The 16,684-nt window shown below is 43.4% G+C and overlaps 1 protein-coding gene across 1 annotated transcript; it reads right to left on the bottom strand.

Annotated features, from left to right (window-relative positions):
• Positions 1-7,553: 7,553 nt before the first annotated feature.
• Positions 7,554-9,840, bottom strand: LOC147640497 (uncharacterized). Its single transcript, XM_086781304.1, has 2 exons — positions 7,895-9,840; positions 7,554-7,806 (listed from the first exon to the last, which is right to left on the bottom strand). Exons 1-2 carry the CDS (start codon positions 9,610-9,612, stop codon positions 7,782-7,784), a joined length of 1,743 nt encoding a protein of 580 aa, XP_086637430.1. The 5' UTR covers positions 9,613-9,840; the 3' UTR covers positions 7,554-7,781.
• Positions 9,841-16,684: the final 6,844 nt, after the last annotated feature.

Here is a 16,684-nt window from a genome sequence, read left to right as displayed (position 1 = left end):
CGTGACAGCAAGTTGGATGCCCCTTTGTCTAGTCGCACTCGTTCTGGCTCTCATGGTGCCTCTTATGCGTCAGATTGTTATGCATTGGCTGTTTCTAGTATGTGCGATGAAAGTGAGCCTGTTTCATTTGATGAGGCACAAAGTTCAGAAAATTGGATGGCTGCTATGCAAGCAGAATACGATGCTATTATGAAGAATGGTACATGGTCTTTATGTGACTTGCCCCCTGGCAAGAAGGCCATTGGCACTAAGTGGGTATACAAATTGAAGCGTAAGCCTGATGGCACAGTGGATCGCCATAAGGCTAGGCTTGTTGCGAAAGGTTATGCTCAAGAGAAGGGCATTGATTTTGATGAGACTTTTGCTCCCACATGTCGTATGACCACTGTTCGTAGCATCTGTGCATTAGCAGCTCATAATGGTTGGAATGTACATCAGCTGGACATAAAGACTGCGTTCTTAAATGGAGATTTGCATGAGGAGGTGTATGTATCGCAGCCTCGTGGTTTTGTTCAAAGAGGGCAGGAAAACAAAGTGTGCAGGTTAAAAAAGGCTTTATATGGTTTAAAGCAAGCTCCACGAGCTTGGTATGAAAAAATACATGCATATTTGACTGCACATGGGTTTCAGAATAGTCCAACAGAAAGCACTTTGTATGTTAAACGTGTGGATGGTGTACATCTAATCATTTCTCTCTATGTCGATGACCTGCTGCTCACAGGACCAAATGAGAGTCATATTGCTGATTTTAAGGCTGATTTGAATGCCTCTTTTGAGATGTCAGATTTGGGGCATTTGCATCATTATTTGGGGATACAATTTAAGCAGTGTGATGGAGGTATTGCTTTGTGTCAGACAAAGTATATTGAAACATTGTTGCAGAGATTTGGCCTTGAAGACTGCAAGCCTATTGCTACTCCAATGGAGACAGGTTTGAAGTTGAGTCTTCATGATGCTGGAGATCACTTTGATGTCACACTCTATCAGACAGCTGTTGGTTGCCTCATTTATGTATGCATTACGAGGCCAGACATTCAGTTTGCAGTCTCACAGGTGAGCAGATTTATGCATAGCCCAGGCATTAAGCATTGGCAGGCAGTGAAGCGTATCTTTCGCTATTTGAGTGGTACTCGGCATCTTGGGTTGTTTTATCCCAAGGGGGGATCATTGCCGCCAGATTTACATGCTTTTTCAGATTCTGACTGGGCTGGTTGTTATGACACACGCGTGTCCACGAGTGGTTTTTGCTTCATGCTTGGAAGCTCATGCATATCATGGTTGAGCAAGAAGCAGCCTACTGTGGCCACTTCTAGTTGTGAAGCTGAGTACAGGGCAGCTTTCACAGCTACGGTTGAGTGTGTGTGGCTCAGACGCCTTATGGCTGATTTGGGTGTTGGGCAGCCATCTGCCACCACCATCTTCACTGACAGTCAGAGCGCATTGGCAGTTGCGCGGAACCCAGTGTTCCATGCTCGTACGAAGCACATTGAGGTGCACTACCATTATGTCAGGGAGAGACTCTCTGCAGGAGAGATCAGTTTGGCTTATGTGCCAACACAGGATAACCTTGCAGACCTTTTCACAAAGGCTCTGCCTCGTGAGAAGTTCGAAGCTTTTCGCAAAGCTTTGGGCTTACTCCCTTTTGTGGATTCGTCCACATAGCTAGACACTTCCCTATACATGAGTGCTAGCTCTTGTTCACCGCATCACTCCAGGGGGGATTTGTTACCATATTATAGTAGTGATGTGTGTGAACACACTTAGGACCGCCGGGGCACTTTTTCCCTCACTAGGAGGTTTTTTCCCCCGTGCATTGTATATACGCCCATTATCTTCTAGGGCTTGTAATCTTTTTTGGCACTCATAATACACTACTGTGTTGTGCTCAAGCTTCCTCATCTTCTTGAAGTTGTGTGTGCATTCCTGCAACCCTAATTCCAACAGAGTACATCATGCCTTCCCTAAGGTTGGTAGTGGAACATAATCTACTAATTGATGAATCTAGAGCACAAAGAATACAACACTTTTCCACTTTGAAAGAGGAGAGGCAAGCAACTACCCTCTTGGCAAAAACTATACCAAAAAGGAGGAAAGCATGGGCTGGCATGGCAAGAATAAAATTTTTAAAGAAGGGGATCAAGTGCTGATATACAACGCAAGCATCGAGGAAAACTCAAGATTTGATGGATTGGGCCATGCATAATACATCAAGAAGTGGAACTAGGAGCCTTCACATTAAAAATAATGGATGGGACAATGCTAGCACAGATAGTCAATAGGTGCAAAAGAAGCCCTACTTTGAAGCTAACCCACCTAGAGAAGAAATAGTCAAAGTAAATGTAATACGGTGTGTGGAATGACAAGGTCTTAGCTCTAAGAGACAAAAAACCTCTAGTGAAAGGCCAAGGAGACCAGAAGAGCAACACAAGAGTGGCCATAAGAGGCATCAATGCAAAAAGAGGAAAAGAACAAATGAAAATCACATAAGTGGTGGTTGTAGTGTTATGCATGCAGTTCAAGTCTAATGACATGACAACAAATGACCTCAAAGTAAGTAGCCGACGACTTCTCCTACTACTTGTTGCAGTAGAACCTTGCCTCCCAAGGGAAAGGGCAAGGCAATAGAGAGTAACAAAGTAGATGTCAAGAAATCTCACATAGGTATGGCCAAGGCCTTGGCACCATTTCCTCCTCTCGCTGTACCCAGCTTGCAAAAACAAGCAAACAATGGATGGGCCAACAAGACAGGTTTTCATGCTTTGGTGTCTTTGGATTGGGCGCACCTATCAAATCATAAGGGGGCTTATAGCCTCATCAAAGAATTTGTGGAAACAAACACTTTAGTACTCCTAGGTAAGCAACCCATATCAATCAATACTAATGTTGTAAGCCAAGCTTTGGGGCTCCCTAATGAGGGAGAAGCTAAGATTGGCAAGACATACACAGATACCAAGAAAAGGGTTAATGCACTAAATCAAGGATGTGATAGATCAGGACAAGAGGGCATAGTTCATTTTCTACCTACAAAGTTTAGCCCTCGTGGAAAAAGGAAAGGATATTTTTGCAAAAAACTATAATTGCTTGCGCATAGCAAAGAAGGGGGAGAAAATCAACTGGGCAGCAGAAAATCTGAGAAAAAGGGTAGCAACAACACTGTAACCATGAGGAAAAACCATTGTACCTGCCCACCTGAAGGCTTTGGGACAAGTGGCACAAGACAACCCAAAAGATCAAAGACAAAGCACTGTAGAGGGGTCAAAAAAAGTAGGAGAATCATCTAAGAGACTAAAAGAGACCATGAACAGGCAAGGCAAACTAAGCGTATATGGGGAGAGACAAGAAGAGGAACAAAAAGAAACCCTCATCATGAGACTACCAAATTGTACAGGAAAAAGAGGAAGCTTAACAAGCATGAAGACCCACAACAACAATAGTAGCAAACCCAATAGTAGCAACAGCAAGAAACTCAAGGGCAATAATGCCACAAGACACAAGAATAATAGCAGCAACAAGAAAGCCACCGAACCATTGAAGAAACCCACAAGGAAAACACACAACAAGGAATGTTGTGCTGTCACATCGCATAAGTGACACAAAGTGAGAAAGAGGAGGCACACTAGGGGAAGTTTGAGGTCATTTTTTTGCCCCCTAAGGAAGTTTGACCAAAAGATTCTTTCAAAAATTGGGCATGCGATAAAATTTTCACAAGTGATCTCAAAATTTGTCGGACCTTGCATTTCCTAAGACCAAGAGAAATAACCAACCTATAAAAAAAAACAAATCACTAGTGTAACTTGGTCTCAAGACCAAGCTATAACCTAGAGAGTGATCGTGGTCCTAATATCAAAAAACATGACCAAGCTTCTAGGAAAAAAAAAACTTCTTGTAGCTTGGTCCAGAGACCAAGCTATAACCAATGAGTGAGATCCAAAGATCAAGCCATATTTGTGTAGAGGTGCACCTTGGTCCTAGGAGCATGTTATACTCAATGAGTTTGTTACTAGGACCAAGCCATGAGGAAAACTAGTTATAGAATCATACTATGAGGAAAACAAAACAATAGTGTAGCTTGGTCATAAGAACAAGATATATCCAGCAAGCTAGATTGGAGTATACATATATATATATATGTATATATATTTATATACATATACATACACCCCGATCTTGGATTACCATGAGTTGCCACATGAATGGCTGTCCCAAGGTCACTTCATAATCTGCGTTGTTGCCAAAATCAACAATCACATATGTGTGCACGTAGTCTATGCCACAGCTCGTCATAGTCATGTTCTCTAGCAGCCCTAAAGGTTTGCCTGTTATCCCATGCGGGTTTTGCAAAGTGCCAGCTTCCCCTCACTTCTCCCCGCTTTCGTTGCTATGCTTTTTCTTGCTCCCATATGTAGGATTGCTGAGAACTGATGTTCACTGCGTCTTATGGGGAGATTTGTATTTCCATCCTCTATGTCGAACTGTTTAAAACTCACAGAATTGACTGACATTCCTTGCTTACCGTTTCTTGCGCTGCTATCTCCTTTCCATATTGCTTAGTGTAAAAATCTGTGACTTTTGCCATCGTGCCAAGTTACCTCAAGGGTTTGGTCTAATTTTTATCAAGTCCACCAATGATACTGTGCATGGCACAGGGGCCGACATGAGAGCTTGTAGGTTTGCCGTGTCACTTTCTTCTTCAAGCTCCCACGTCAGGGCTCATAGTGTCCGAAATACTTAGGTAGTGTCTTTACAGTGATAGGCTTTGTTCTTTGAAGAATCTGTTAAAAGGATGAGTTTACACCGCGTCAAGGCTCATAGTCTCTGAAATACTTGGGTAGTGTCTTTAAAAGTGGTAGGCTTGGTTGTGCAAGGACACCTCAATTTCTGATAGAGGAGGTTTTCCCTTGATCAGAAATTTACATCTCTTGTCTCTTATCTCAGCCCATAGCTCCTTTGCTTGGTTTTACTCAGAGGCCCTTGTCTCACCAAGTTACTTGTGGCTATACTCTCTTCTAATTCTTGGGCTTCTACTGCCTCACTTGGTTTTGTAGGCTGCTCTAGAGACACCTTGTTGGGCAATTTCTGTAAAATAGGAGTTAGTGCATAACATAATACTCAATAAATTACTTACCACCTGCAAAAACATCCAAACATAAACATGTTATGAAAATCAATCAATCTTTGGGTACTGACCAATTGGTACCCAATTGTTCTTGGTCTTTTCTTGGTTTCAATCCTGAAACCATTCTTTTCTTTTTACCAGGGTACCCCATTCTTGGCAGCAATTCCAATGTTCTGCCTGAATTCTTCTCGATTCTTAACTTTTTTTTAAAAGGAATTAGTCATCCGACTATCCAGATGTTAAACAGTACTAAGTCATATTTAAGACAACTTTGCCAGACTGTACATTCCATCGAAAGAAGAATTTATTTTTTTTATATTTTCATTAAAGAAGGATAGTCCCAGTGACACATGTATTACAAGTACCTCTATCTGAGGCATGATGGGATTACCATGCGAGTGGATTTACCTAAGCACAACTACTATGACGTGACCAAATTACCAGTCAACAACACTTTGAGTGAACCACAAGGTCCTCCAAGAGATCCAATCACCAGATTGTTTACAGAGAAGAGGATAACCTATGGCTCTTTGAAGTGGAAGGGCAAGAAACCCTAGCGTGATGTACGTCACACACCGACAAGGCAATAATGGAACCTTACACATATATCCTAGAGCATTTTCTTGAAGATGAGAAGGAAAACCAAGAGTGGATGCATGTCCTCCCAACCATATGACACATGTACCATAGAACCAAAGGCGACTTTCTATGATGGGGACAGCTATGATGTCATCCCCATCTGTGTGGTGACCCCGATCTTGGAGGAAGAGTTGCTCAAATTGAAGATCACTACAGATACATGGAAAAAAACACAAGTGAATGAAAAATGAACAATGAGTGTGACCATGATGGGTACATGACGGCGGAGGATAATCTAGTAACAATCGGTGGTCACTATAATGGGCTCATAACGGCTCAGCGCATTCTTCAAGATGGTTTATGCTCGCTATATTTATTCAGGGATGCTGTGATACATGTAAAATTTTGCGACATTCGCCAGAGGCATGCAACCAAACCCACCAACCAAGCTAACATGGCTCTGCAAGTCTCGTTGGCATGGCTGCCATTTGAGAAATAGGGTATAAATTTCATAGGCACGATCAATCCTGTAGGAAGCTACTAAAGATTGCAGCTCATCCACCGTGGAAAAGTTTCCCTATGAAAATACCTTGTGCAGGTTTGGCTCTCCACTTGAAGTTACTAGCTTCAAGGCACTCATTATGTCAATAAGCTTCTGCCTAACATTTTCTACAGGTCCAAGATCTTCCACCGAAAGTCTTGTTCTTACTACCCCATAGCAAATAGCCAAGCAGAGAGTAAAAATAAGGTACTGATCTCTCTGCTCCGCTAACTTGTCATCAGCATCCCTCCTCATGGGGGCCACAGGCTATTTTGGGTGCTACTTGGGCATACAAAACCGCATTCAAGGCCACAACTCATCGCTCGCCGTTTCAATGAATATTTGGCCTAGAGGCAATAGCACCAATGGAGTTCCAATACCAGTCAACTTGCTCAGGGTAGACTCCGCCATGGCAAGAACTCAGGCAAATGCAACACGTCTCCCTGAGCTCAAAGAAGAGCGCCCATTGGCAGCAAAAGCGTTACTGAGTAGAGCATCAAAGAAGAACATCTTGGCATAATAGATATTTGAAGACTTGCACATTTGGCAAGGGCTATTTGGTGCTTCTTTTTGAGGCTAAATCTGTCAAGAAAGCACAGAAGCTGCTTTTGGTGTGTTAAGGACCTTTCGTAACTGATGAAATCTTGCCACAAGGTGTTGTACAGCTCAGAACGTTGTCAAAAATTACCATGGGTCATGCCTGAAACCTTATCTTGTCACTGCAGAGCACTACAATTCGCCCCTTCAAGATTGGCTTGTAACAGGCCAAATACACTAGACAGTGAATGTGTCGAGAAAAGGCTGCCCCATGGGAATATTTGAGGCACCAAGACATGTACACAAGAGATGGCACGTAAGTTATAGGCTGCCTTAACTATCTAGCACGAGGCATTCTTCTGTAAAACAAAAGATAACTTCCTTCTAAGTTGGTATATCTTATCACTACGATTTCTCTCTATTTTTATATAGTATCTACCTCACACACAATGTGTGTGTGTGTGTGTGTGTGAGAGAGAGAGAGAGAGAGAAGACTAGACATTCAAAGAAACAGACCATGATCATCATCATGGGGCCCGAACAAAGAGCAATGCCGTGTGTCGGGCCCATTGTCGCCATGATCATCATGACCCGTAATTAAGAGCAATAACAGCAAACCCCTACATTCTACCAGGCAAGAGAAAGCCGCCCACTTGCAAAAATAAGGTTTAGCACCACAAACCCAACTGGAGATCTATTTGCTACAGCCAGCAATAGATCCTCTGGGCATCCACCAGGAGCAATGCGCACGTGAATCGTAAGCTCCTACAGACAAGGTTTAGTCACAAGACACCAAAATGTACAAAACCAGTGAGAACCTGCATAGAGTTGGATAGATACCATGTATCTCAATCCCACAGAGGCAAATATACATTGTTTTTCGTAACCAATAGCTACCTACACTAGCACCAAACACCTTAGGCACTACATGCACAGGCACCTGCTATCGTTATGCGTCCACTGCCTGAGAGATACCATCCCCCGCTAGGCTGTCGGCCTCATCTTCAATCAAGACAATTGTCTCCCCGGACCTCTGTTGAACATCAAACAACACATTATCAATACACAAACATATCAACACTTCTTAGATGTCAAAAAATGTCACTTCGTAAATACTCAACCCGGATGAGCTTGTTGACCATAGTTGTTCTCCCATGCTGCCCTCATCACTGCCTTCCTTGGAGCCATCTTCCTTGGAGCCTTCCGATGTGGAATCCGTCTTGGCTGGTGAACTCTCATCCCTAGGCAGTGGCACTCCTATACAATGTGGCACAAAATCTCCAGAGTGATCAGTCTCGATAATCTGCAGGTGTGCAAGTGTCTCTACCACATTGGAGGCAGTCGGCCTCTTGTAAGGATCTGAATGCAGCATGTCTCTTATCAATGTCTTCATCTTAATCCAACTCTCATTGCTCGAGGGCAGGTATACCAACACACTCTCCTCCTTCCCACAAATATGTTTCCACCCTTTGGTCTTGTAGGGTTTCAGCTTTCTCAGGCTTACTCCATTCAAGAGGTAGAGCAAATCAAGGTATATGGTTCCCATGGAGAAGATGTCTGCCGAACGTCCCCTACAACATTCTTGAGACTCGAAAAGGGGTGTTCCAACTTGCGCCGCAGACTTTGACAGCTTCTTGAAGTGCTTGGCGAGACCAAAATCAAGCCACACGGGGTATACGTCTAACTTCTGGGCTGAATCCTGTAAACTATTCACAAATATCCCCACATTTGAAGGTTTCACATCACGATGCTTGACGCAATTGGCATGAAGCGTTGCCAAGCCCCGAGCCATGCAAAGCATCCAATCCAAAATCATGTATCCAGCTATCTTCCGCTCCTTGGCTTCTTTCCACCACCTAAACTTGCAAGGCGCTGCGAGAAATTCTCCCAGATCTGTATCCACAAAAGGGTAGAGAATAAAATACATATCATTGCCCTGTTCGTATGACGCCCTCAAGCTAAGAAGATGCGGATCTTTTGGGAGACGTTGAAGCATCTCTAGCTCACGGCTGGCAGCCTCTTGTTCGTCCGCACCAACAAATCTTAGCTTCTTGCGGGCAAAGCTCACTTCACCCTCCTTCACCTCGTGCACGGTCCCAAAAGCCCCGCGTCGCATCCTGCTGCCCCTGACATCACAAAAGGGCACACTTTCATAAATCTTGAGGATGCGATGCTCCTTTTCGTCGAAGAACACGGCACAATACCGACTCTGTGCCTCATAAAGATCGTGTTGGAAGACCGCTGTCAAACCAGGGACCTTAGCAAGTTGCTCAGGAGAGTACGGGAGCCTACTGTCACATAACCCGGCTTTAGCTAATGCGAAGATGACCTCCCTGGGAAAGAAATCCGGCATACTATCAATTATCTTCCAAGTGATGCCCATGACCTTAGAAATAAAGTGACCCACTGTCATAGTAGATCTAGTGGTAATCTTCAGGTCTAAAAGTGGCATCTGCACAGCCTCTGGGCCAAACCTGGCAATCAACTCCTCCATTAGTTCGTCTGGATGCAGTTGCATGCGCTTCTTCGGCTCACTTTCTTCTGCGACATCAGGACCACTTCCTTTGAGGCGGAAGACTAAGTGAACAGTGCAGGATTTGTGGATGCCATAATAGCTCAATCTCCTCATAGAGTCCAACTGTCTGCCTGCAAAGATGAGCCTTTGCTCCTGAGGAAGAATGCCCAAGCGAGCATGGATAAGTGCCTGTAAGGAGAACACCTTTTCTCTCACGCCCAAAGTGACAGCTATGCTTTGGCCATGCTTCACGAAGATCTGCATCGTGCCATCCTCGGCAACCAACATGCTGCTCTTCTCCTTCTTAGGACGTAGGTCCTCCATAAACCTCCTCCTACGTACGCTTGTTCTGCAAAAGCGAGGCGTAACCCTCGGCTCTAACTGGCACGGAGGTGCGAATGTTTTTAATAAAAAACAGCCTAGCCAAAAGTGGAATTTGTTAAATAAAAAAACGGCCTGCCGATAAGTTCAAGTTCTCTTGCTGTGCAAGTTTTTGCCGCCCTTCAACTGGTGTCCTTTGCTGTTTTTGCGCCTTTAGGTATGTTACACCTCAATTGCAAAAGCTCATAATGTTGAAGGCTTTAGGGAAAGATAAGGCAAAAGGACCCTCTTTCCTATAAAAAGGCATGAACTACGCCTCTTTTCTATTGTAATTACTACTTTGTACATTGCGACAACATCATGACCTTTTGCAAGCTAGGCGTAGCATACCTAATTAGGTGCAGTGGGATTTTGTTATATCTAGGCCTTCATGCCACGTCATTGTCGGTGCCCAACAAGTTACAGGTTAACCCGCATGAATGAACATGCGGTTGAACAAAAAAATGTTCATTCACCACCCTACACACTCACGAGGGACTTGAACCCAAGACCCCACGTAAGAGGCAAGCAACTTAACCATCCAAACGTGTGCGCGATGGTGAAATGGCCAGCCAGTGACGTTTGAACATACTTATGTTCAAACACTGGCTGGCCACGAAAAAAAAGGGTGCCGGTTGCCAACGGCGATTGCCTGCCACACCGGTGGGGCAGGCAATCGCCACGGTGGCAACTGTACCAAGAAGTATCGTTAGCCTGTGTGATGGGGGTAGGAAGCCTAGTTAGGCTCATAATGTTGAAGATTATAAAGAATGATAAGGCAAAATGACCCTCTTTCCCATAAACGAAAGTGCCCAAAACTTCATGTGTTTTGAAATCACAAGGAGTGAATGTTGGGTGTATTAATGAAATGTGCTTCTTCTCTCGGCTCACTCGTCTGCACCCTTGCTGCGGTTAGCCTTTGGCTACGACTCGTGCTCTTTCTCTCCGCTTATACACACACCTACCCGCAGACAAACAGCTCTTTCCTTCAATTTTCCATTGGAGGTTAGCTCTTTTGTTGGGCTTTATTGCTTCTTTATCCCTAGCATAGAAGGGGAAAATGTCTAACACTTATTGGATAGAAGGGAAAATGTGAAAACAAATGGCATAGTTTATTGAAAAAAGGATGGAGAAACAGCAAAAGTTGTAGGTAGGCACTATTTTGAATATGAAAAGTGCGACTTTGCTTTCAAATTGTTGGGTTCTAAAGTCTTCCTATTATCTTACTCATGAGAGCTTTGCATTGCAAAAAAGTAACATAAACTCAAAATTTGAGGTTTGTACAAGCCCAAGGGTCCTTTCTATAGGTTTTTCACAATCTTTAGGAAGCCAAAAACAATTAACTTGAAGAATAAAAGCTCTCTGCACCTTTTAAAAAATCTCTCCTCCTTACACTTTTGAGCTTACTTCAATTAGCGCTTGTTATCCATTTAAACACTTTTGTGTTGCCCTTATGTGGTTATGGTATCTAGGGTTTTCTTCTACCTTGAATTTATCGAGAGAGAGAGAGAGAGAGAGAGAGAGAGAGAGAGAGAGAGAGAGATTATTTTTGTATGTATGTGTGCACATCTAGATTATATTTGTATGTATGTGCACACATCTCGATTATATATATGTGCACACATCTCGATCATATGTACGTTCGGAGGTGAGTTTGTTCCTTCATGATTGATAACTTTTGATGCATTGTTCCATAGCTTGTTGGTAATATTTCAACTTCATGGTTTGGTGTTTATCCTCATGAATAGATGGCGATCATGTGTCTTTTGAATGGTTAATGGTCACTTCATGTCTTGATGATTATCTTAAGCCTTTATGATTGGGATGATTTTTCTTGATTCTTGGAAAACCAAAAAGCCTAGATTTTGAGTAGTTCCATTTATGGTCATGCTACACCTAAAGGGATGATGGAACTTGTCTTTTGAGCTTTGCTTAAAGAGAGGATAAGCTTTGATGAAGAGGGTAGATGATGACCTTGTTGCATATACTAGAATGGGTTACTCAAAGCTAATAGCAATAAATGGTTTGCATGTCAAGAAATAGGACTTCTTAGTTCTAGGATTGCATTCAAGATTGCTTGAAAAGTTTCCATGCTTGATGGTTATGTGTTCTTGCTGATTTTCTCTTGACAAATCCTTTCTTAGAAAGGTTATGTGTCCATTACCTTGTATAAGGGATAAGAGAGTTGCATGGAATGTTGATGTAAGTACTTAGATGCAATTCTTTTGATACCTCAATGAATTGAAGGATTGTGTTCATTGTCCTTGAAAGCATGACATGTGATCTTCTTGCGTAAGTGAAGACATAATTTGAGATAGATTGTAAACCTCTTGAGCGTTGAATAGTTGAAGGACAATGATTCATGCCCAAGACTTTCTTTTGCTAGTTCTCAAGTCTTTGAAAAAAGGAAGTAGGCTTAGTACGGTCTCATGATTAGCTAGATTAGCTTGGTTGTTATATACCTGCGGGCAAGAGGGAAACCTGACATGGTTGGTCCACTTGTATGATAAGGAATGCCTAGAGTGGTTGATCCAAGTATTGCTAACCTTTTTTTATTGCAATAGTAGGAGATGTTGATCTCAATTGAAGCTTCTTATGTGCGCCTTCTATGCATTGGTGTGGTTTTGATTGGTATTTTATCTTGCACAGCAAAGCGTGGTGTGAGATTGTTGGAATTAGGGTTGCAGGAATGCACACACAACTTCAAGAAGATGAGGAAGCTTGAGCACAACACAGTAGTGTATTATGAGTGCCAAAAATGAAAGATAACCAGCCCTAGAAGATAATGGGCGTATATACAATGCACGGGGGAAAAAACCTCCTAGTGAGGGAAAAAGTGCCCCGGCGGTCCTAAGTGTGTTCACACACATCACTACTATAATATGGTAACAAATCCCCCCTGGAGTGATGCGGTGAACAAGAGCTAGCACTCATGTATAGGGAAGTGTCTAGCTATGTGGACGAATCCACAAAAGGGAGTAAGCCCAAAGCTTTGCGAAAAGCTTCGAACTTCTCACGAGGCAGAGCCTTTGTGAAAAGGTCTGCAAGGTTATCCTGTGTTGGCACATAAGCCAAACTGATCTCTCCTGCAGAGAGTCTCTCCCTGACATAATGGTAGTGCACCTCAATGTGCTTCGTACGAGCATGGAACACTGGGTTCCGCGCAACTGCCAATGCGCTCTGACTGTCAGTGAAGATGGTGGTGGCAGATGGCTGCCCAACACCCAAATCAGCCATAAGGCGTCTGAGCCACACACACTCAACCGTAGCTGTGAAAGCTGCCCTGTACTCAGCTTCACAACTAGAAGTGGCCACAGTAGGCTGCTTCTTGCTCAACCATGATATGCATGAGCTTCCAAGCATGAAGCAAAAACCACTCGTGGACACGCGTGTGTCATAACAACCAGCCCAGTCAGAATCTGAAAAAGCATGTAAATCTGGCGGCAATGATCCCCCCTTGGGATAAAACAACCCAAGATGCCGAGTACCACTCAAATAGCGAAAGATACGCTTCACTGCCTGCCAATGCTTAATGCCTGGGCTATGCATAAATCTGCTCACCTGTGAGACTGCAAACTGAATGTCTGGCCTCGTAATGCATACATAAATGAGGCAACCAACAGCTGTCTGATAGAGTGTGACATCAAAGTGATCTCCAGCATCATGAAGACTCAACTTCAAACCTGTCTCCATTGGAGTAGCAATAGGCTTGCAGTCTTCAAGGCCAAATCTCCGCAACAATGTTTCAATATACTTTGTCTGACACAAAGCAATACCTCCATCACACTGCTTAAATTGTATCCCCAAATAATGATGCAAATGCCCCAAATCTGACATCTCAAAAGAGGCATTCAAATCAGCCTTAAAATCAGCAATATGACTCTTATTTGGTCCTGTGAGCAGCATGTCATCGACATAGAGAGCAATGATTAGATGTACACCATCCACACGTTTAACATACAAAGTGCTTTCTGTTGGACTATTCTGAAACCCATGTGCAGTCAAATATGCATGTATTTTTTCATACCAAGCTCGTGGAGCTTGCTTTAAACCATATAAAGCCTTTTTTAACCTGCACACTTTGTTTTCCTGCCCTCTTTGAACAAAACCACGAGGCTGCGATACATACACCTCCTCATGCAAATCTCCATTTAAGAACGCAGTCTTTATGTCCAGCTGATGTACATTCCAACCATTATGAGCTGCTAATGCACAGATGCTACGAACAGTGGTCATACGACATGTGGGAGCAAAAGTCTCATCAAAATCAATGCCCTTCTCTTGAGCATAACCTTTTGCAACAAGCCTAGCCTTATGGTGATCCACTGTGCCATCAGGCTTACGCTTCAATTTGTATACCCACTTAGTGCCAATGGCCTTCTTGCCAGGGGGCAAGTCACATAAAGACCATGTACCATTCTTCATAATAGCATCGTATTCTGCTTGCATAGCAGCCATCCAATTTTCTGAACTTTGTGCCTCATCAAATGAAACAGGCTCACTTTCATCGCACATACTAGAAACAGCCAATGCATAACAATCTGACGCATAAGAGGCACCATGAGAGCCAGAACGAGTGCGACTAGACAAAGGGGCATCCAACTTGCTGTCACGCAAAGTCTGCACCAGCCATCTAGGCATATTCCTAGAGCCCTCAATCTCTTGTCTCTCATCCTCAAGTGCATCATGCACATCTGCATCAGATATAGGCTGATCTGTGCCATCATTTAAAACCTGCATAGGCTGAAAAACTGCCTCATGAGGTATTGCACTTGACTGTGCACCACTGAAAAGAGGCAACAATGTATCATAGACATCACGTGAGCTGATATCTGTCTCCTTAGTACATGAAACCAAGGGCTGAACTGCATCTTCCACAAATACAACATCACGGCTAACCAAAATGCGCTTTGTCTGTGGATGATACAAACGATAGCCTTTGCTCTCAGCACTATATCCAACAAAAATACATTTGACAGCTTTGTCATCCAATTTTCTGCGATGTTGCACAGGCACTAATGCATATGCCAGGCAACCAAAAACACGTAAATGGCCAACAGATGGCTTGCGGCCATGCCAAGCCTCATATGGAGTGACAACCTGTAATGCTTTGGTGGGACACCTGTTTAGTACATAAGTGGCACACATGACAGCCTCAAGCCAAAAACCATGTGGTAGACTTTGACTCTTAACCATACATCTTGCCATTTCCATGAGAGACCTGTTTTTTCTCTCAGCCACACCATTTTGCTGTGGTGTATACGGCACTGTACATTGGTGTTTTATCCCACGCTCAGCCAGAAATGCATTAAATTCTGAAGACATATACTCCCCCCCTCGATCTGAACGGAGGGTGCCCATCTTACTTTCTGACACATTTTCAGCCATAACCAAAAACTGTTTGAAGCACAAAAACACTTCGGACTTTGCCTTCAAAGGATATACCCATGCATGCCTGGTAAAATCATCAATGAAAGTCACGAAGTAAAGGTAGTTTCCAAATGATGGAGTTTGCATGGGACCACAGACATCACTGTGAACAAGCTGCAATCTGCGTTGAGCTCTCACTGATCCATCTTTGGGAAAGGAAGCACGCTGCATTTTACCCAATATGCAGCCCTCACAAACATGCTTGACAGGTGCCTCAAGCTTAGGCAAAGAAGACACCATTTCAGATTTCTGCAGGCGCAGCAAACTTGCAAAATTCAGATGACCAAAACGTGCATGCCACAGTTTTGCATTTGAAATAGCCTGCGTATCCATAATAGCACATGCTGAATCCTCTACACATTTGCCATCCATATTGAGCTTATACAGCCCTCGACATAGTGAACCAGATGCTACAATGATGTCACCACAAGAGAGATCATGAACAGTACATCTGTCATCCACAAATTTTACAACCAAACCTGTTTTGGCAAATGCGGAGACTGACAGCAGATTCTTTTTGATCCCTGGCACATACAATGCATCAAAAAGTGTAAAGGTGTTGCCATTTGCAACATTCAGCACAATCTGTCCAACTCCTTTAACGGGATAAGAGGAGTTATTGGCATAAGTGACAGTATTCCCTGTGGGAGCAGACTCAAGGAAAGTGAATAAACTGCGCTGCGAGGTGATATGCTTAGTGGCACCACTGTCAAAGTACCATACATCTGAATCTACTGCAGACATACATGTGTCATGCAAAGATGGGTCATAACTGCACTGCGCATTGAATGCCCATTCTGTATCTAGCACAACATTAGCAGATTCATTGTTAGAAGGAGAGGCATCTGCAACAGCCATACCAGCCTCTTTCTTCTTAGCCTCTTTCGCAGCCAGCTTAGGACACGCTTTGATGACATGATCATTTCCCTTACAGTACTTGCAAAATGTCTTCTGTTTGTCACCCTTCTTCTCATCTTTGTCTTCCTTCTTTGGTTGCGCAGCATTTGCAGATTTCTGCTTACTAGAAGAAAAGCCAGCTTTACCTTTCCCGCTTCTCTGACTAGCAACGAAAGCTTGATCTGCGACACGCATACTATTCCTGTTTTGCCTTGACTGGTCTTCTTGCAGCAAAACAGAAACTAACTCCTCAAATGATAAGGCATTGGGATTGCCTTTCATCATCAAGCGAAGAGTGGAAGCAAAACCCTGATAAGAATCTGGTAGACCATTTAAAACAGTCTGCACAAGTGAACTGTCTGACAGGATTTCATCTGCAGAAATGAGCTGCTCTTTGAAATCCTTGATCTTTCTCAAAAAGCTATCCATAGAATCACCTTCGTTCATATGCTCATTCTCCAACTGTTTTCGGAGATAAGCAACACGAGCCTCATTTCTTGCCTGATACAATGTGGCAAGTACATCCCAAGCATCCTTAGAAGTCCTGCAGGAGCGAATATGTGGGATAATGGTACGTTTGACAGACAGCGCAATCAAGGCATGAGCCTGCGCATCTCTACCATCCCAACGAATCTGCTCTGCTGAAAGTGGTGGTTCTCGAACAGCTGCTACAGCACTTGTGCCTGCACCATCATCAACAGTACCTGTT

Source organism: Cibotium barometz, chromosome 3 (assembly GCF_041138505.1).
Source record: "Cibotium barometz isolate CiBa-2024 chromosome 3, ASM4113850v1, whole genome shotgun sequence".
Lineage (NCBI taxonomy): Eukaryota > Viridiplantae > Streptophyta > Polypodiopsida > Cyatheales > Cibotiaceae > Cibotium > Cibotium barometz.
The sequence above is the reverse complement of the archived record's forward strand: the minus strand, read 5'-3'. Positions and strand labels throughout refer to the sequence as shown.